Here is a 23,671-nt window from a genome sequence, read left to right as displayed (position 1 = left end):
GCTTGGAATCTCTTAACTTTCTACTTTTATTTTCATTTTTTATTTCTTTAATTTTAATTTTTTGTTCAATCGTTCTATTTTTACTTGTATTTTATTTCACTTTTATTTCATTTCAGGTTGTTTTTTCTTAATATAATTGTTATTTTGAGCTATTCATTTTTAATTCTTCTTTTTTAATTATTTTTCAGGAATTTCAAATCATTTTATATATTAGACAATGCAAGTCCGAACTAGTGAAATTCAATAGGGTCAACTGTCAATAACTGTTCTGAAAGTGACATGTTTCAAATTCAATTACACTTTGCTCCGTTCAAGTTAAGAAGAATATTTACATTGACAAAAATATTGCTCTAAATAGCCATCACTTTGAATTGTGTGCAGTGGAATAACGTGGTATGATTCTATCCGTAATAGCTATTCTGTAACGTGTAGCGTTTCTGTGAATAATAATAATAATAATAATAATAATGTCTTTATTTCCAATGAAAAATAAAATGCATGGTATTCATCTTGTTACACAAAAATCCCAAGGGGGAGTTCACCCGAGGGTGCTCTACCACTCAACCCTTGCTATTTTAAATAAGCATATTATAACTTGAAAACTAACCTAACTAATCCTAAAACCTAAATTTTTATTTCACAATTATTTGGCATTTGACATTTGTCATTTGTTGGGTCACCTGAATATTCACCACCAATAACTAAGTGGAAAAAAAGAAAGTTGTATGAGAGATAACGAAAAATGACTACTTGTGAAACACAGATTATAGAAAAAAAAAGGGGTATACGAAACGGACCTGCATCAGAATGTGTTAACTTGCAGGAAACTTTTAAGCTCTTTTTTGAATTTATATAAATTACTATGGTGTTTTAGCGAATCGGGAATAGAATTATAAAGATGAAAAATCGAATACGAAAAACTTCTCTGGAAAATTGCGGTCTTGTGTTGTGGACATGTGATTACATTTTTGTTTCTCAAATTTATGTTGTGTACGTCTGTCCTGAATGTTATTTTACGATATAAATTGTTAAACCAGTTCAGTTCCGCAAGCTTGTGGGACACATGTTCATACTTCCTAATTCCATATATATAACGAATACAGGAGTTTTGAACACGTTGTACTCTGGACCAGGTATCGTAGTCAAGACAAGGTCCATAGACCGGAAAACAATAATTGAATTGTGCTAAAACTAGAGACTCGCATAACATTTTCTTTATAGGTACATTGAGGTACATTTTGTGAGGATATAGTAATCGTAGTGCACCACCATAGGCTCTCTGAATATTTCGATTGATATGTTCTCTAAATCTTAAAGACTCATCTAAAATTAAACCAAGATTTTTTGCATTACTTTCAAATCTAATTACTTCATTATTCAGATACAGTTTCAAGTTATTTTTAACTGATGCTACATGAGCATTGCTTCCAAATACTAGTGCTACTGATTTTTTTGGATTGAGCACAAGGGAATGCAGTTCGGCAACATTTGATATGGTTTCTAAGTCATTGTTCAACTTTCTAGCAGCGTTGTTCAAGTCATCAACTTCAAGAGGGAGGTATAGTTGTATGTCATCAGCATACATGTGTATTTTACAATGTTCAACATGTTTATTAAATTGGCTAGTATAAAGTGTGAAAAAAAGTGGTCCCAGAACTGAGCCCTGAGGTACTCCCAATTCCATTGCTACTGTTTGAAATGATTTCCATGTAATTCAAGGTTAATATTTGAAAGTAGATGGTTTCAGTTTTTTTTTCAGAATACGACCTCATAGTCGAGGTCAACTTCAATATATTTTCCACTCCTTATCTCCAGCACTGCATATCACATCCATCGAAACAAGAGGCGCCACGTTGTCATATGATATAGGTGACATAATTACGTGATAGTAGGCCACTGGGAGCCTGTTAACCCTCGACTCGGGTATACCCACTGATTTATGTACTCTGCCGCCGGAAATATGATCGGCCTGATTAACACTCGAAGCCGGCTACCGACATCGTGTCGACCCCTTTTCACCCCTCCACCGACTGCCACACAGCGGTCCCCACGGCGTTTCGGAGGGCGAAAAAGAGATTTTTCGGTTTGTTTTTCTCTCTCGACTCGTGCATGAAACGGGCTGCGTGGTACGGGATTCATTTAGGGATCCAAAGCAAATATCGGTTGTTGCTATAGGAGAAACAAGTTGCCTTCGGTTGCACAGGAAATATTCATTAACGCGTTGTTTTATATATGAGAGAGAGACCCATTAGTTCAGTTTTGGTACAGAGATAACAAGAGCATTCAAGAGTGATGCCTCAGGAAAGAACAAAAATTATTAAAACACGGTAAAATGCACACGGAGCATAGTAAACCCAAAAATGATCCCAGGTTATCTATTCCAGTTATCTTTTTCCAGCAAGTTTTAAATGGGGGTTGGGTGGTACCTCATTGTAAAGAGCTTTCTGTTCCATATTCAATGCTTTTCCCTTTTGAAAATTGGTTGGCTTCTTTGAAACATATGAATCTTTGAAATATCCACATTATGTTTTCCAAACAATAAAAAAATTAAATTGTTTTTAAATGAAATTTATTGTATTGATCTAAACTTTAGAAGAACTCCATCAGATCAATTTGTAGTATTTGTCGTTCAGCGACTATTGGTTTTTTGTTTGCCAACGGAAATCTTTCTGAAAAAATTTGTGGCAAGTTGGTGTCAAAATTTCGATGAACTGGGTCTGATCAAAATACTAAGAGATAGGCTGAAAGTCCAGTACGTTTAATGAATAGTACGATATTGAATCGCAAATATTGAAAAATATTGAAAAAAAGTTTGATCCGTATAAGATTCGATTATTTAGTGAAAGAGAGAGAAAAAAACGAAATGAAGAAGACTTTGGTCCTTGCAGGCAATTTTGCGAAATTACGAGAGGGAAATGTTAATTTCCTAGTTAATGTGTGTTTTATGAACAAGTGTATGTACTTTCTTTTTGAAGGGTGTATGTTATATTTCAACAATTACATTACTCCCAATGAAGCCGTGAAAATTTCTTGGAATTTTGATTTCTCCTCAATACAAAATTGAAGATGACAAATTTTCAAACCTGCCAAAAAACGTACCCCTTGTATGTGGTGAGCAAATGAATAACTACTTCTTTTGGTTCTAATGTTTCAGAAAAAGTGTAATTCGGTTATCAAAATTCAAGTATCAAATGCTTTCTAAGAATTGTTTTCACTATTATTGTTGATTACGAGGAAGAAATTTGAAGTAATTTTTCTATCTTTATTATTATTGATTCTTTCCTTAATACCGATAAAATGATAAAAAGATTGAAGGCTAGGCCTTCACTGTAATTGTACAGTGATAAAATGCTTCTCATGAGCGATAAAATTGACAGCCATAAAATAAACATCTAGGTTTAATTATTCTTGAATCATACTTGACTCCCAGTTACGCATCATTGACACAATTTCAATCACTGTCTCTGTCCTAATCAAATTGAGCCAATGTGTGGCTGTTTCACGCCTAAACGACTGAACGGATTTAGATGAAACTTTACATAAATACAGCCTATACATCAAAATAATATATAGGTTACAATTTACAAAGGTTTTGTGTAATTTTGGTCATAATACAACGATAACTATTAAGTAAGTCGGTAAAATTCTTGCTCCCTGAGAGCTATCTTGACGTGCGCTGCCTAAACCATTGGAGGTCCATGAATATAATGTACCTTAAGAGTATTTATCTTGAATAGTAATAAATAAAAGTAGGTGATAGCATATATCTACCTCTTATGTGGTAATCACTATATGCAAAATACTGAGCAGTAAATACAATTAAATTGGATACTTGTTTTACAATTCACATTTTAGAATATCTGTCAAATTCCTCTAAAAATTGATGCAACTGTCGTTTTAAGTATTCAATATAGATAAACTTTGTCTTTTACGCTAAGTAATTTGGACGAATCGTTTAAAAGTTATAACGATAAGATCTACTTGATGCAACGCAGTAAGCCATTACGGGTCGCGTCTACTGTAAGACGTAGGGGGGTCTAAGCAATGAAGCGCCATGGCCGAGAATGCAACCCGAACGCGGGCAGACGCGTGAGGGCAGACGTTGCTGACGGTTGTGTTAGTTTTCCGAATTTCTTTATAGGTGACATAATTCGATTTTCGATTTCAATTTTCATTTCTTAGTGCAGTTGGCATATTTTTTCAATAACTGTATTTTTAAAGTGAAAATATGAATTACTAGCTGTTCCCAATCTTATATTAACGTACAACCGAAGCTACTGAACCTAGAATCTTGAAATATGCAAATAGGTTCTTTGAATAGAGTAGATAAGCATCAAGAAAGGCAATCAGGAATTTCCACCCCAAGGGGCAAAATGGGGGTTCAGAGATTGTATTGAATTTCGTCAGTTTTGAAGTTGGAAACCCGAAGTTTTGGGTTGATAAAAAAATATTTCAACTATTTGTTTAAAATAGTCTGTCATGCAGCTTAATGTGAAAAACCAAATTCTACACGGGCAAAGCCGCGGGCAATAACTAGTGAGAAATAAAACTTTCTATGTTTTTAACCACTTTCACACTAATATTAGTTTGAAAATGTCCTCATAGGACGAAACTGCAGTAACGTTAGTTACAAATAAAAGAGGTAAAATACATCAAAAGTTTTATTCCTCATTTTTCATGATGATCTCCTATCACGTAGTAACAGCTACATTCATCAATTTATTTAAATCTCAAAACTTTGCATAAGTGCTTGTACAGAAATTCACAGGTTTCATTTGATATTATGATTATGACAGTGGTTCGTCCCTAACTCTAATGAGACAGCTCAAATGAATATGTAAATTAAATAAAACAATCTGGTTGCTGATAAAACCTGATATATTTGAGAAGGCCGTTTGTGTAGATGATGAAGAAAACTGACCCTAAAATAGAACCTTGAGGCACTTCTTGAGTTACTGGAAGTGACTTTTTCCATCACGTCGTTAGAAGACGATTTGACAGGTATGTTCAAGCAGTTTGTACGAAATTTCTCTTACTCCATAATATGACAACTTCCCTAGCAACTTCTTGACCTTTGCTAAAAATGCGGCTCAATATCTGGAGGTCCTCTTGATTATCTATAGCATGATTTTTAGGTGAGTCATGCTGAGAGCTGTCGAAAAAAGATGTTAAAGCAGTGTGCTAATCTGTGATATCACTGGTGGAATTGTAATGAGCCAAACAACTTCCTCTTTTTTTAAAACCTATTATAACTTCTGCATGCCTACGTTCATCTGGAACACCCCTTCGTTTATGTTTTTATTGATTATTAATGCGATAGGTTTTCCCTATTACATCACTTACATCCTTCAAAAGGCTGGTTGAAGATCCATATATGTCTGACATTAAATTTCATTCAAAATATAAAAATATATTGATCGAACATTATTTATATCATTATTTATCAGCATTTTAATAGAGAGAACATTGCTTTTCCTTGCTGTTTCTAATCCTACCATTGCAAAATAGTCATTTAATTCATCAGTCACGAGTTTGGATTTGTTGATTTTTAGCATTTTCGGTGCTGTTTCAGACATAATGATATTCCACATTGCTTTAGTTATGTTGACAGCATGTGCAATATACTCTTCATTAAACCTCTTTTTCGTTTCTACTATATGTTCATTATAATCATTTTTGTATTAAACTTGGACTCTTTCTAGAGCTTCATCTAATCTCACTTTTCTTATTCTATCTAATACAACCAATCTGGTTTTCATCTCTTTCAATTCTTCAGTATACCACTGTGACGATTTTGTTTTACTTTTATTTTCCATTTCTTTTATAGCAAAGCATGATTCATATATAGCCAGAAACTCTTCATGGAAACATGTGTAGACTGTGGAGGGATCAAGATTTTCAAGTAAAGCAATTCTGATAATTTCTCTTTGTGTTAGATATTTTCATTACTTATATTTTTTCATGCTGTCACTTTGTAATTTTTTGTTATTCCGTCTTCTTTCTTATTTAAATTCAGTATTTTTCCCATGTGATATTTTGAATGCCAATTCACTGTTTGAAGTTCGCTTAATAATTTATATTTGTGAAAATATTAAGAATGCAACTTTGAGATCTATGATTTATATGTGATGGTTCTATAGTTGTTTTATATAATCCACAGAACGACAACAGATACCCCACTGAACAGCATAAGTTACTTTCAGTCATGAAATCGACATTGAAATCTCCTGCTAAATAAATATTTTCCATAGTATTCGTTCCAGTTATGAATTGCAGTACAGAGTCCAGCTTTTCTTGAGATATTTCTACTTCTCCTTATGGCGATCTATATCGTGCCAGATTTATTTCATACTTTGTTCAAACTCCCACGATTTGAATCTGCATTTCAACTGAAAAACCTGCCACCTTATTTATTTCTCTGTTCTCCATATTGTTTCTGAGATGTGTTCTAGAGAAATAAGTCCCCACTGTGAAAATAGTGATAGCCAAAGTATCTATTTGCCACTGATTTTGCCAGTACTCTGTCAATACTGCAATTTCAACTTTCTGTTGTTGATAGAGATATTCAGTTATTTCATCAATTTTAAATTGAAAGGCGTATATTTTAGGAGATATTAATTTTTGGGTAAGAAAGCTTTTGGCTTTCTATTTCTCCATAGAACATGTGTTTTAACGTGTTCTATGGAGCTATCTGGCTTAGGCGAGGAAATAATAAGTTATTTTTTTGGGTCAGGTTCTATAAATTCTTCAGATGAAGTAGACTGCCTAATAGTTTGCAAAATCTCAGTTTGGTTTTTTTTCTTCATCGTTTCTAACGCTCATATCATTTGTAGAGGGTTCTACAAACATTTTAGTTTTCAATTTTAAAAAGTTTACTAGTAATTTAGATTCAGAGTGACAATTTAAAAACTTACAATGGCTATATCTGAGCAACGAAATAAAATGTAAGAAATCGCTGAGGAGAACTTCCATAATAGGGAAGGGGAAACAAAATGATGTAATAGTTAACTTGTTTTCATTTACCCCCTCGCCCTCGGCCACCCCAACTTTATATTTTTAAATGGCAACCCCCGTCTTGTGATACCTTATCTGAAAGATAAGAAATGCTCTTCAATGGTACCCTACAAAGAGTACCATTGGGTATACATTCGATGTAGTCGTTTTTAGTTCATTAAATAAAACACTATTTATTTAAATTGAAGTTTCATTTCTTATTATTGAATTGGAAAATTTTCAAATGATTTCCTTTCTTTTCAAGACAATAATGAAGTCTATATTCAAACTCTTGACGTACATTGGTAAATGTTTCTCTGAAAATAGCTCAGCATTCTTGGATTATTCTTTCCTTCAGTTGCTCTATTTGAAGTAGCCCCAGAGGAAGAAATCAAGGTCTCTGATTCTCTAATTCATGAACCATCCGAGGTTCAATAGATCTTTCTAGCATGTGAGCATACATTTCACCATTAAAATTTCCTTCTATAAATAACGGACCAATAACTGCATTTTCCAATATACCAGCGCAAACATTAACTTTTTCAGGGCATTGTGTATGCCCTGCTCTAAATAGTCGTGGGTTCTCGTCTCTCCAGTAACGACAGTTTTGTTTATTTGCGTGCCCATTTAAATAAAAAGTGCACTAAAGCAAATATTTTTGATGAGCCGAGGTTCTGGGATAATTATAGCTGTCATAATTTCACTAATTTCAATTCTCCTATCGGGGTCATCGTAAACAAATTCTTGAAGGATGTGCATTTTAAATGGACGAAATTTATGTCATTTAAGTTTCCTTACAGATTCGCGGGATAATCCGGTTTTGTAGTTGTCTGACGAGTCGAGGAATAGGAGTACTTCAATTTGCGTTGCTTTGTCCAGTAATCTTGGATGAACACTTTTTTTGTGACAGTACCAGATTCTTGTGATTTTGCTACTAGTTGGCGAATGTACACGTGACTTACATTTCTCACCTAGTGGTTAAATACTTTAGTTGTTCTTAACAAACACTGATCTTCTTTACCCTAAATAAAAATCATTTCCACATGTTCAGCTGTGTTGTACACCATTGTTGCAGATAAATATTCTGTTTATGTAGAACGTACCGGAATAAAAATCAAATGTATTAATAATAATAGTATCGTTTCCCGTCTTAAAGTAAAAAATGCAATACAAAAATAACTCTCTAAAACGAATATTTCAAATACCACTCATTTGTTACTTTTACCTATCAACTAAACAAAAATAGTACCGGCGTAAAATGCCCTAGACTCTAAATATTATTGATATGACGGTAATAAGAATGTTTTTAGACATTTCTAAAATGAATGATAGAAAATACAATTTTAATTTGAATAGTGTTTTATTCAATAAACCAAAAGTTACTACATCGATTGTAGCTTTGTATGGTACCACTGAAAAGCATTTCTTGAGAGCTTTTAGTTGAGGTATCACAAGTAGGGGTTGTCATTTGAGAATATAAAGTTGGGGTAGCTGGGGACGAGGGGGTAAGTGGAAGCAAGTTACCTATTACATCATTTTGTTTCCCCTTCCTTATTACGGGAGTTGTTTTCAGCGATTTCTTATATTTTATTAAGTTGGTCAGATATAGCCATTGTGACTTTCGAAATTGTCTACCTGTATACGTTATTTTCCGGTCTTGTTGATGGGCGATTTATCTCGGTGGTAGGTCATTCTTAGCAGGACATTGTTGCATTCTACAGCTACAATGGAAAGCTAGCAAGGTTTTTTTTTGTCTAGTGAGAAATATTATTCATGTATTTTATCTCGTTCATGTATGTTTCATCATATCTAAAAGGTTCAGTCAAAATCATTAGGTTTGTTTTATGTGACATTTCCGCCAGCTCTATAATTGCAATACTATCAGTTCTGTTAGGCCGATTGATTACGAAATTTCTTTTTGTTAGATGCTGATTTGCATTAGTTAATGTCTTCATCATTTAATTTTAGTGCAATTTGGTTAATTGAATATTCGGCTGATATTTGATTCCTTTAAAATTCTGCCATATCACTACCATTATTTCCAGCAACAAAACTGATTCATTTCATGTAATTTTTTACGTTATTTTCCCCCGAAATTTTTCAGTCCTTCCTATTATTTTTCTTGAGGCTTTTCTCTTTTTTATTAGTCAGTAATCTTTTATACTGTTATCCGGTTCATATCTGTTTATATTTCCCTTTGGTTGGTTTGAGTGTATTTATTTGGTTTGTTGCGGCTGGTTAAGGGAAAAACAGATTTTAACAGAATGTTTATCTTTTGTTGCCCTGTTTTTGTCCTTCAGTTTTTTTTCTAGTACCTTAATTTGTTGTTTTAATTCAGATACTACGATTACTTGCTCTTTTATAGACTGTTCATTTCGACTTATTTTTTTTTAGCTTTTTCAACAAATTGTATGTGTAATTTTTTCAATTCAGTTATCTGTTTGTTTTTCATTTCTCCGACCTCACACAACTCCCTTATTTTTTTCTTCAAAATGCTGATTTTGTTGCCAGGTAACTTCTATGGCTTATTTTTACATTTATATCATTTACTTGTGATATACTGTTTGGAACCTTTGGTGTAGTAATGAATATTACTGGAGTTTTTTCCCAACACCAAATCGTTATTTTTACACCTCGACACGTGTTTCGATCACCCTCTAACACATGATAGGTTCACAAAAGAAAAACGTTCAATACAGGAAATAGCAGTCACTAACGGTTTCCCGAGGGGTATTGTAGATGACATAATTAGGAAAAAGAAGTTTAGATTAAGAATGAACGAAATCTCGACTTTCAGAAAGGACAAAAACCAAGATAAATACATCTTAGTTCCATACCACCAATATACGAAGAACTTTGGAAAGATTTTCAAGGAACTAGGTATGAAGGTGGTTTTTAAAACAAGTCATACACTGCAGAACCTTTTGGGAAGTCCAAAAGACAAAGTCGAAAATTCGGAAAGGTCTGGAATTTACGAAATTGAATGTAAGGACGACTGCAATGCAAAATATTATGGACAGACAAAAAGATCTATTAAAGTGAGATATAAGGAACACATAGCACACTTGAAATATGGAAGATTTGAAAAATCAGCAGTCGCCCATCATATTTTGCAACAAAACCATTCCATAGACTTCAGTTATTTAAGATTAGACAAGTTAATAACAACAGGCAACTAGATGCCTATGAGAGTGTGGAAATAAGTAAACATAATAATATTATGAATAACGACAACGGACCAATACCAAATAGCATTCTATATAGCTTGTTGAAATAATATTGTTGGGTTTACTGATTACTACAAAAAGACACATTGTAAATATATTTAGATAGGCAATATTGTGAAACTAATTTTATATAGCTGAAAACTGTTCTACATATAGCTGTAACATTTAAACATACATAAGGACATATTAAAAATAATAGAAAGGCCAATTGTAAAATTAATTTAGGGTGGTACACTTGTATGGGTGGTATTACTGATTCCCCACCCGTATGATGTACCTGATTAGTATAAGTAGCTTCAGTTTTGAGTAGTTATTAGTTTTATCTTCCTCTTGAAGATGATCACTTGGTGATCGAAACACGTGTCGAGTTGTAAAAATAACATTTGGGAAAAAACTCCAGTAATATTCATTTATATCATTGTTTAAGCAGACTTCTACACTGGTTGTCATCTTTCACCTTCATTCAAATGAAAACCATTTGAGCCAGAATATCATCAATCATAGTTACACTCTACTTTTACATTTGAAGTTATTGATGAACCTCTATTCAAAGGAAACCCATAACAACAATTTGAAATAATTTGAGCAATAATATATAGTTTCATCTCTGATGGATATGTGCTTACTATGTCTCTTCAATAAAAAAAATTAATGATCAAACCTACCATATCCAGTCAAAAATATTTATTCACTTTCTCCAACACTTACCAGGGAGAATTAAAATTAATAGTATAATAAGTTTAAAACGTTGTAACTTCCATGGGAGTTTTTGAATATTTTTGATAAAAGATTTCGTTTATTTCTCATCTAAATGTATATTTTTCATTCTGATTCTGATGAGGCATATAAAGTAACATGGATATCTTATAAAATAGTTACTTACGAAAACCATCATGATGAAAAATGCTGCAAAATAAGAGGTCCTTGCCATCCACATACTAACAAAGCGATAATGTTCTCCGGAAACCACATTTCTAAAAGTAAAAACAATAATTATCACATAGATATAAAAACAACTGATAGAATTTAGTAAATGAAGAATTTAACAAAATACTTTAAATTCTTACAAAAAATTGGGAAATACACTGACAGACCAAAATTAAATACTTGGGATTATAATAGCTTGGATATAATTTTTTTTTCTTAAATCACAAGTATGGGGTTGTCTCTATCTCAACTGTCTCAAAAGAGACAGTTGAGATAGAGACATCTATCTCAACTGTCTCAAAAGAGACAGTTGAGATAGAGACAGCCCCCAAATCAGATTTTTGTACAATTGTCATCAAAATTGACATTTTTTATGGTTGTCAAGAGTATTGAAAGATGATGTTTACAAAGTAGGGTTCAAAAAATATTTTGAACACTAGTATTAAAAGTATTTTTAACATGATTTTTTTTTCACCAAATAGCAATAAACAAAACAAAATTATTCAATCTTCAAGGAATTTGTATAATGAGCAATAGATATAGATACAATTAAATTATGTTACAAATGTATTATATACATTAATTACATTATTATTATTTATGAAAATTAATATGAAAAATACAATCAGAACAACTGCTGATATTGATACTTTGAGTTGTTGAAGAGCTTTGTAATATATATATGAACTATCTGAGTTGACAATTTCATGGGCATTAACATTTAATTCTTGAAGTGAAGAGGACGACGCTGTAACGCTGAAGCTAGCTGTTGGGCTTATTATTTCAGCAATAGCCTTTTTATAAGAAATAGATTGATCAATGTAACCCTCAGCTACTGTTGTAGACTTTCATCCTCCGCGCTTCTTAATATCCGTTATATTTGCTCCTGATTCTGCTAGAAAAGAAGCAGAAGACCTTTTGAATGACTGACCTGTATATTCTTTTGGTTCCGGGAGGTACAGAAACTCAGCAATGGTAGAGGGCATTTTTCCAAACGTGTTTATACCAACTGGGTTGGCACTGCATTTATAATTTGAGTATCTCAGAAAAAAAACCTTGATGATTGATAACAGAAGAACGTAATGAAACGTATTTATTAAAATAGTCAATGTTTTTTCCAACAATGCAAAAAAAACGACCTATTTTCGTTTTTATATTTGGATTTGAACAATCAATGATTTATCCATTAATTTAATGTCTTCTATTAATAAATGGCACAGCTCTTCACGCCGGCAGGCTCCATATATTCCGAAAATTATTATCAAATATTTTTCATCTGGCGCCGCATTTATAAACCTCTGGAATTGTCCAAACGTAAGAGTTTTTGATTTTTTGGGTCTATAACTTTCATTTTTCCGCTTTTAGAATGCTATTACCTGGAAATAGTTGCTTGTATTAACACCATTTTTAACAAGCGCACTCGACTTTATCATTGAAAACTTGCTCCACAAAAGTGACAAGTTCCATATTTTCGATTTCTCTTCTAGATAGGCCAAGAAGACGGTTTCGCTGAAATTTCCTTCAACGTTTTCAAGTCTACACAGCTAAGAAAATTAGAATATGCGAAGTCGTACTGCTGAGCTGATTTTTTTGGTAAATTCAATTGAAGCTCTTTTTGCAGCCTCTTCAATATCGTTCTTCATTATGCAAGACATTAAACACCAGCAAGAAATTTAAATATAACTTTAAATATAACGCGTGAGCTGTAAACAATACTGTTACAGTCACTTCACAGCAAATGTGATAACATTAAAACAGTTAACTGACAAGAGATGTCAAAATGTGTTTTTATATAAATATTAAATGTATCTATTTTATTAAAAAAACAGGACAGTTGTACAAAAAACTTTGTATGATATTTATGTTGAAAGTAAGTTTCATTTTGTTCGTGAAATTGCTCAACTCGCTACGCTCATTTCGCAAACTTTTTCATTCACAAAATAAAACCTTACTTTCAATACTCATATCATAAATAGATATTAAAATTAATTATATTTTTTTATGATCTCAACAAGCTTCGTAAATAAGTAGTGATGAACATCATTTAAGGCATTACATAGATGGCAACGTTTAACTGTGGTATCATCATGTTTTAAGCTTCCAATGAAAACTGCAGACAAAATTAGAAGACGACTTCTCATTATACCTCCATTCATAATCATTATTCGTGGTTTCAATTTTTTACTGAAGAAAATTACATTGTGAATACTAGAAATCACACATTCAAAAGTAAGACCTCGATAATCCTTAAGTCACACAAGTTACGACTTTTGTGTGTTGTCAATTATTTGGTGATAACGGTCGGTTACTGGGAAACTTATTTCAAGCTAACTAATTGAAAATAGTCTTTATAGTTTCTACTTTTCAAATTGATTGATATGGAGGTTATTAAAAAACAAGTCTTGGAAAGAGTTGACACACTGAAAATCTACAAGACAAAATGTAATGACCAAGGTCCCATTCCAGACAGCTCTTTGTTTACTCTCCTATGTAATAATTGCAGGTAGAAAACATGTAAATATCAGGTATTCATCAACATATAAATTAGAGATTGAAGTTTAATAAAAGAATAACACAATATCCAATATCAAAAAAGAATTTAATGACACTCATTTAATTACCCTCACTGTGGAAGGTGATGGTTCGTCTAGATGTAAGTAAAAGCTCTGTAACGTTTAGTTTTAGTCACCTCTTGATAATACTAGCTTGTTTAGTGAAACACCCATAGAGAATCAGTATTATACTTTTGTTCTGATATGGGGAGAAGTGTTTTCTATAAATTCATTTTACACCAGAGGTTTTAATTCTACTCATCAACCTCTTTTTTTTCAGTCATTCTTTCCTATGTCATACAACATCCAGAAGTTTTCCTTTTCAACTCTCCCTTAATTCAGTAAAGAATGACTTTTGTCATACAAACATTCATTTTTTTATGACCGAAAATTAGCGATTCTGGGCATCAACTGTTTGAAAATTATTCTGTGGCAACAGAAATGGGTGAAAAAGATGAGGATTACAGATTTCCCAATTAATACACTCTTTAGAATAGAATAGAATAGAATAGAATAGAATATTTATTTACCAATATTTGATACAATAGTGTATATTTGGTACGTCACTTAAATATCACACACAAATAAATATCACAAATGTCACAAATAAATGTAGTCATGTAGTCATGTAAGAGTCATGTAACAAAATGAATAAAAACTGAATCATCACATTTACACACATGAACATATTTACAAATATGATTGTATAATATAACTTATACTTGTCAATTTCACAAAAAACAGGTGTATATGAGACAAAACAAAATATTTGTCAGGTGTATATGGAATAAAACAAAATACTTACACTACACAAAAAGTTTACACAATGAGGAAATAATTTAGATTCCTCATTCCTCCTATTTTCCCTTTGACAGGTCATTTAATTCTATTTATAAACTCATCTATACTATAAAAAGCATTCAGCATCAAATATTTTTTTATTTCATTTTTAAATGAAGATAACGTCATTTCTTTCATAGGCTGAGGAACACAGTTATACAAAATAATACAGTTATAGTATAGAGAGTTTTTGAATGCAGCTGTTTTATGCCCAGGTATCGACAATAATTTTTTATGTCGTGTAACGTACATTAGCCTTTCCGCAGAGGTATTGAAAGAGAGTATATTAGTTTTCGCGCACACCAGACATTTATAGATGTAAATGCTAGGTACCGTTAAAATATTATTATTTATAAAAGTTTCTTTACAGCTATCTAAGCGATTTATATTGAAGATCAGTCTCAGTAATCTTTTCTGAGCAACAAAGACGCGCTGTAAATGACTCGATCGTCCCCAGGTTAATATATTCAATGAAATATGTGAATAAGCTAATGCATAGTACACACTTACAAGACCCTGTTTGGCAATTGTGTCTTTAAGCTGTAAAATGGCAAAATAAGCTTTATTAAGCAGCTTGCAGACGTGGTCAATGTGTGGTTCCCATGTTAACTTGCTGTCTATAAAGGTGCCAAGGAACTTAGTTGTTTCAGATAGAGCAAAATTACAGCCAGGTGTTAATGGCCTCCTAAGGTTAAAGTTCATAAAAACCGTTTTCCCATGGTTTAAAATAAGTTTATTTCTTTGACACCACGCATACACTTCGTCAAGCGTTACCTGAGTTTTGTGGTAAAGTTCCTCCTCAGTAACACCCGACACAGTAACAGTGGTATCGTCAGCATACAAAGTGGTGGCACCATATTGAATATGATTTGGTAAATCATTAACATAAATTAAAAAGAGTAGTGGGCCTAAAATAGAGCCTTGTGGAACACCGAGAGTTACGTCATGCATGTCTGATTGGCATTCATTACATTTAACAATTAGTTTTCTATTTTCCATGTAGGAATTGATATAGCTTAGAAGACATCCTCTTATTCCGATATTATATAATTTTTTAGACAGTATGTTCCTGTCCACTGAATCGAAAGCTTTCGATAGGTCAAAAAATAGAGTTAAAACATATTTGCCATCATCTAGCTCTTTATATACATTTTTGAAAAAATGTGCGGATGCTGTCTCTATTGATTTTGATGGCCTAAATCCATGTTGACAATCTGTAAAAATTTTGCTCCCTTCAATATATGCTAAAATGCGGTAGTAGAGAATTTTTTCTATAATTTTTGAAAATGCACTTAGCAAGGATATTTGTCTATAATTTTCTACTTCACTCATGCAGCCTTTTTTGAAAATAGGGATTATACAAGCTATTTTGAGAAGATCAGGAAACTCTCCGCTAAGAAATGACTGATTTATGATGTGAAGCAGTGGGTCTATGATGTTATTGCAAATATTTTTTATGATGTGAGTAGTGAAACCGTCCAAACCAGCCGACTTTTTATTTTTAAGATTGCTTATAACAGTTGCTAATTCATTTTTACTCACTGGATAAAAAAATATGGAATTTATCCTATGTTCAGACAAAGTACAGGGCAAAGATAAGTTATATCCGAAATTTTCGGCGATATGATCAGGCACAACGCTAGAAAAATAGGAAGCAAAGCAATTTGACACTTCTTTCCCATCAGCAGTTAAATTATTTTGAATGTTCAGAGTAATATTTTTAAAACCAGTTTTTGACCTTCCAAGCTTCTTATTAACTAGAGCCCATGTCTCTTTGGATTTATTTTCAGCATTTATTATTTTATTATTGTAATAATTCAATTTGGCAGATTTTATGTTCTTTCTATATATTTTTTTCCTTTCCATGTAAAGTAATTTATTTTCAGGGCAGTTTTTTATTTCATTGTATATTTTACGAATCTCTTTACCTTCTACGATTAATGCGTTTGACAGCCAACCTTTGTCATTTTTGTAAGACTGTGGTTTTTTTTAGTTAATATTAACGGACATGCAACATCGAAACACCAAGTGACGTTTTCAATAAACACATTAAAACCATCATTTACATTTAAATTTAATATGACGTCCCAATTTATATTCATTAGACGATCATTAAATTCTTGCATATTATGTTCTCGTATATCACGCTTATTTACTTTATTGATATTTGTGTTCTCGATGTTTTGATTGATTTTAAAACAAACAGAAAGTAACTGGGCATAATGGTCTGATAACATTGGGTCAAATATTTCCACGTTATAAGACTCGAGAGGAATATCTGTCGATATGTAATCTATGCATGAAGAACTTGTTTGCCCTCTTATATTTGTGAAAACTCGTGTTGGTGCTCTAGAGGTGATATTTAAGTTAAAACAATCAAATATGTCGCAGAGAATTTTGGTAGATAACGAGTTTTCAAGCAAATTTATATTAAAATCACCACATGCCACAATGTAGTTGAATTTTTTGCTAATCGATGTTAGTGCTGACGTAAGGTTATCAAAAAATACCTGTATATCCCCACTAGGAGGTCTATAAACGCTAAAAATAACAATATTAACATGTTCTGATATGCGAAAAGATATACCACACATTTCTATCTCACATTCCATACAGAGTTCATTAAATATACTAACCTGAGTAGCATCAATATCGTTTCTAACAAAAATGAGTGATCCACCATGGCTATGATTGCATCGAGAAAAATTGCTAATTATTTTGTAATTTTCGAGAGAAATATGATCAATGTTCTCTTTCACTATCCAGTGTTCAGACAGACACAGTACGTCTATATGTTTGTCATTTATCATAAGTTCTATTTCATTAACTTTATTCATAAAGCTTTGCACGTTTATATGACATATATTATGAACTTTGGAATCTACAATATAAGACTCAGTTGGGATAACCTGGGGTATAAAAAATTGTTCTCCTTATTGTTTAATAAATCATCGGCCAAGGGAGGATTTAACATGGTAGCATCAGTGTTTAAGGTTGTTGATTCTAAACAAACTACCTTGTTTAAATTATTACTAATATTAAGTTCTTGCGATAAAGGTACGTCATTTAGAGCATTACCATCAATAATTGTTTCGACATCATAGGTTATTAATTCAGACCTTGAATTACTTGAATTGTTATCATTATGTTCTCGATATAAATTCACATCATTTCCACTGTCGGCCGAGTCTTTTTCAAAAATGGATTCCTGTACATCAGAAGGATCCCTAGACGTAGATGTAGATAAGAACACAGCATCATCATTATCGGAGGCTATTTCACTACTAGTAGAGACTAAATTTGTAATAGTAACAAACCTCAAATTCTTAGGAGATGAATATGTTGTGTTAGACAGAAAACGATATAAAATTTTGGCAATCCTAACTTGGCTAAGTTTCAATGACTTCGATTCATTGCTTTCAATATAGTTTATTTAGCCTTCAGTTAATTTATTAAATCTATATAAAAAATCGTTTAGTTTACTGTTATATTTACATATATATTTATTCTTGACGACACCATATTTCTTATAAGGAACAGACATAAAAGAAACATTGGTATGCACACACAATTTTAGTTTATTACAGATTATTTTGAAAGAAGGTATCTTTCGTCTGTCCAAATCATTAGATCCGGCAATTATTATAATGCGATCCTGCAGAGTGAAATCCATTGCCAGATGTTCAATATTTTCAATGACACTTTCCATGTGTGCTCCTGGCTTAACAATTGTCAGAACGTCATATACCTTTTTGTCAATTTTTCGTTTAATGAGGCTACTTAAATCTTTGCCATAATCATCAGCTAACAGTAAGAGCCTTTTTTTAACAATATTAGGTTTTTGAATGTTGACAGTGTTATTATTAATTGATCGTTCCTCTACGCCACTGGCTTCGCTAAATAAATGATCTTCAACAGACGTAGATTGGTCTTTATTAGTTACAAGGTTAGTTTGTGTACTTACTGTTTTTGGTTGGGTTTTTGTTCTTTCTATAGTATTTAAAGATATTTCTTTTTTGAGTTCTCTTATCTGTCCTTCTAATTCTCTGATAATTTCTTCCTGTTTTTGTATAGTTTGGCTCATTTCATCTTCTAGCTTAATTGCCTCTTCCATAAACAATTCATGTTCACGTTTCAATTTTTCGATGTACTTGTTTTTTATTGCACTATCTTCATTAAGTTCACTAATTGTTTTTTCCAGTGAAGTGTTTTCTTCTTCCAGGTTGTTGAGAAAACGTTCATTTTCGTCCGTACAGCACAAAACTTTGTTGTCTTTTATGAAAGAAATTTGGTTTCTAAATCTTGGCAGGCAACTTTTATGAAACACACTGGAGCATTTTGTACATACATAATGTATAAAGGGTTTCGATTTGCAACATTTAAAAGACATAGTTGCAGAGCTTCTTAACGACGTGTTACTAGTAGCAGGCGACGTGTTAGAAGAAGAAGGTTTCCTTATTTATAATACCCAATGACCAGAAAAGCAAACTGAAAATCGTATAGAACAATTTGTGACTGATTTAAAAAAGAAGGCTTGTTCATGTAAATTTGGAGACTTGAAAAACAGTTAAGTGAAACATATTTTCACCCACAACTCTCTTCAATCAAATGTAACAAATGTGGAGAAAATCACAAGTTGACTAAATGTACAACTAACCTTCCCCAAATGTCAGTCCTGTGGAGCAGAAGACCACCAAGCCTGTTCTTCTAAATGTCTAAAAGACCAACTAAACCAATAGAAGAAATACCCAATGCAACCATAAAAAGCCTCAACAAAAGGTCGAACAAAATAAAACCTAAAATCAAACACGGGACCAAAATTCACTCATATTTATGTGATTATTCACGATCGCATCATCAACTCCTATATACACAAAAAAATAAACCGAAACACACAAACAGAGAAGAACTTTTGAAAAAACTAAAGAGACCATTCATAGCAGTGTAATATTCACAGAAAATAATCCAAGCCTTCATTCTTGTTTGATCTAGATGATCCAGCCTCAAATTCGCCAACAGAACCCATCAATGAACAAGCATTATCTATCAACATTCAACATGCTTAAAATTTTATATTCTAACATAAATAGCTATGTGACAAAAAAACATCTAGTGAATTATTTCATAGAAAGTAACAATATCAACTGTGCACTTTTTGTTGAAACCAAAACTAAAATAGATAGTAACAGCAACTATAGAAACTGGGATATAATAAAAAAAGATGGTTACTCGGTTAACAACGCAAGAGGTGCAAGCTTAGTACAAGTATGTCCATCTCTGAAAATGAAAAAAGATAATGCTCCTCGGCTCAACAACATCCTGAATGAATACATTCAGTTTACCATACTGTACCTAAATGATAAACTTCATACATTCCTAGTATACATACATAACTCTTCACCTAATATTGAGGACACAATCTTTAATAAATCTGCTCTGTACAAATATGCAATGATAATAGGAGACTTCAATGTGAACCACATGCGCAACAGACAACTCAACACTTTCCTACAGAAATCCTCCTTCAAAAAAGCAAAAACATCTTCTACCTTCCTGATGGAAAATAATCCTGACAGCACTCCAGACGTGGTACTGTAAACAAGTAACCTGGTACTGTAAACAAGTAACCTGGAAAATAACATAGTAAAAATTGAGACTCATGCTGACCTAGGTTCAGACCATTTGGCAACTGAAGTGAACTTAAACATGAATACGATTATGGAGAAAGAGGATTACAAGATAAACTATAATAAGTGCAACATGGAAAGAGTAAATGTAGATATAATACAATTCATCCAACACCACGAACTTCCACCATTTATCATGAGGCTGATAAAAAACAAGAGAAAAATGTACAGAGGATTCAAAATCACCCAGGATCCTCAACTGAAGAAGAACATTAATGACTATAACAAAAATATCCAGAATTTTATTATGCAGTACAAAAAAATGGTTAGAAACATGTGAAAAAATAAACGAGCAAATCACCAAACCAAAAAACTATCCAAATACAAACCAATAAATAACATCAATAATCTGCAAGTTAATGGTTGTATAATATCAACAGATGAAGATAAGGTAGATACATTCTCAACTAATTTTGAGAATGCTTTCCAAAAAGAAAATTATATTTATTTTGACCAAAATCAATATGAGTCTGTCAATAATTGGTACAGAAACTTTTTCAAAAACATCCCAATTCAAAATGATCAAGAAATAGATGAAGATTTATATTATAACATCATCAGTGAAGGAAAAAATACAGCCCCAGGAATAGGCAATAGTATGAGCCCTAGAATCAGACATACACAAACATATCATCTCCATCCATGAATATTGTTTGAATAATCATTACTATACTACACCCTGGAAAGAAGGATTAATAATTGCCATTCCAAAGCCCAATACAGACCATTCACAGACCTGCAACTACAGACCCGTTATTCTTCTTCCAGTGTTAGGAAAAAACTTTGAGAAAATCATCAAATATCAACTCAGTGAACATATCAATATACCAATGTATCAATTTAGTTTTAGAGAAAATAAAAATACAACCCACCCTATAGTAACTGTAACATCTAACGTACAAACAGCACGCATGACCAACCTACACTCTGCGGCGCTATTTTTGGATACCAATAAAACTTTTGATAGCGTTTGGTAAGAAGGAATGTTATATAAACTTCACGAATTGAACACCCCTATCCATCTTTTCTGTATAATGAAACAATATTGTGAAAAGAACCTTCACAGTCAGAGTCAGAAATTCATTCTTCAAAAAATTTGCTCCCCAACAAGGAGTTCCTCAAGGCTCTCCGTTATCTCCAATTATCTATAATATATACTGCCGTGATATATACAATCGCAACTTGGAAGACAAGATAGAATTTAATGAAAACATCTTACAGTATGCAGATGACACTGCCTTAATTTCACACAACCGCACTTTAGCACTCACAATAGAGGAACTGCAAAATCTCGTCGGCAGGACAACGCTCTGGTTCAATAAATGGAGATTGAGACCAAACCCAGAAAAATCACATGTCATCATTTTTCATCACAACTCTTCATAGATGCTACCAACAATAAACATCAACAACGAAATCGTAGGAAGCAGGCAATCAGTAAAATACTTGGGGTTTAACATTGACCACAAAATCAACTTGAACAGCCATACAAAAATGATTAAAAAGAAATGCATCAATAGAGGAAAAGACTTTCGGAGTCTGACATTTAAAAAAAGAGGAATCAACATTAAAACTGCAACTAAAATATATAAAATGATCTGTCGTCCACTTCTCGAATATGCATATGTAATTTTTTCAAGTTGTCGTAATCCTGCATTAAATGAAACTAACTTAGAGACCCTATAGGCATTATGTAGGGAAAGAGCTGCAGGACAACCATCCAAATTCAAATACCCGGAAAAAACTATTTGGGAAAACATCATATCACTCTCATAATTCATATATTTTTTTCAGAAATATAATGTACCTAAAATCTATTATGTAAGCATATGTAAAAACCACTGCAAATATTTAAAAATTGTACACTGGCTGAAGGACTTCGGCCGATGGCCCTTTGCTATTCACCAACAAATGACATTTATTATTTATTATTACTATTATTATTACTCGCTCCAGTATTTTGCAGACTTTTTGACACTGTCTTACAAATGACTATAGACCAGTCGCTTTGCTACCAGTGATATCAAAAATCATGGAGAAAGTCGTGAATTACCATATCATCAAATATCTGGAAGTCTTCAACATCTTGAGCGATCATCAATATGGCCTGTGGAAACAAAGATTAACAGGCGACCTTCTATTGCATGTCACCCATATTTGGAATAACGCAATCGAGAAACATGGAGAGTCATGAGCTCTTGTGCTTGATATTTCTAACGCCTTTGATCGTATGTGGTATGATGGTTTGCTGGTCAAACTTTGATGCTATGGCTTGTCAGCTCATTTTTATGTATGGCTCTGCAACTTCCTAAAAGAACGTTTCCTGCAAGTGGCCGTCGATTGATATCACTTATACTTATACATTCACCATCAACGCTGATGTTCTCCAGAGATCTATATTGTCTCCAACCCTCTTTTTATTGTATATCGTCGACGTATTGTCAAGAATCCAATATATTGCTTTACTGACGACAGCACACTTGTTTCTTTATTCCATTTGGATTCCAGGACATCGGCTGCAGATGCACATCTTCACAGGCAGCAGGAGGTTGCATATCTCAATGAGGATCTAGAGGTGATTTGAAATTGGAGTGAAAGTAACCAGGTTTTATTCAATGTCACGAAAACCCAAGCATCATTTTTCTACAAAAAGAAAAATGTCTTCAAACCGGATATAATAATGGCAGGACAATTCCGATTTCTGCTTTAATAAGTTTGTTGGGGATTAAGATGGACACCAATATGTCTTGTCACAATCATGTTGCTGGAATTGCAAAGGCTGCTCTTCAAAAACTTGGAACACTGTTCATACCCTGAAGCTGCTTTTCATACCCTAAAGCTGCTTGATTCTATCCAGAAAAGAACCATCCGCCTGATTGGAGACACGAATATCACTTGCAACCTTGATAGTTTGGAAAATCGAAAAAAGGTTGGAGATTTGTCTCTCTTTTATAGATACTTTCATGGGAGGTGTTCGAATGACTTGGCACATTTGATTACATCAAGAACAGTACATATCAGAAATATGCGACAAACAGTACATCTCGAACTTCACTGTTTAAGAACTCTTAAATTTGGAGAACTGCGTTTATGTAGAATAAACTTCCTGGAAACGTTTTTACAAATGAATTCAATCTCCAGCGATTCAAATCCAACGTGATTCGCTACTTTCGCATAGGCACCGCTCTTAGAGCGTCTTAAGGATTTTCTTGTAGTGCTTGTATTCAAATCAAATCAAAATATGCTTCATTACCCAAGATCTGAACATCTTATTGGCAAAGTCTAGTAAAGTAAAACATGTATATGGGACAATTAACAAATATAAACTACAAGACAAGAGCAGCTGAACAGATACAAATATAAGTACATTAATTTATGAATATTAAGTAAATGTAAATATATAATGCTGCATAATGAACATTGATAGCCATTTCGTATTGGTTTC

The 23,671-nt window shown here is 32.8% G+C and overlaps 1 protein-coding gene across 1 annotated transcript in view; it reads right to left on the bottom strand.

Moving 5' to 3' along the window:
• The window catches only part of LOC111510728 (membralin), a 422,685-nt gene that overhangs the window by 371,105 nt on the left and 27,909 nt on the right, over positions 1-23,671 (bottom strand). The window contains exon 5 of the mRNA XM_074181282.1: positions 11,104-11,194. Within this exon, the coding sequence (XP_074037383.1) occupies positions 11,104-11,194 (91 nt within the window). The remainder of the gene's footprint in view (positions 1-11,103; positions 11,195-23,671) is intronic.

This window comes from Leptinotarsa decemlineata, unplaced genomic scaffold, assembly GCF_025532065.1.
Source record: "Leptinotarsa decemlineata unplaced genomic scaffold, Ldec_3_MD MMD2_tig00026307_RagTag_RagTag, whole genome shotgun sequence".
NCBI classification, from domain to species: Eukaryota; Metazoa; Arthropoda; class Insecta; order Coleoptera; family Chrysomelidae; genus Leptinotarsa; species Leptinotarsa decemlineata.
Note: the sequence above shows the minus strand (reverse complement) of the source record. Positions and strands in the feature narration are given on the sequence as shown.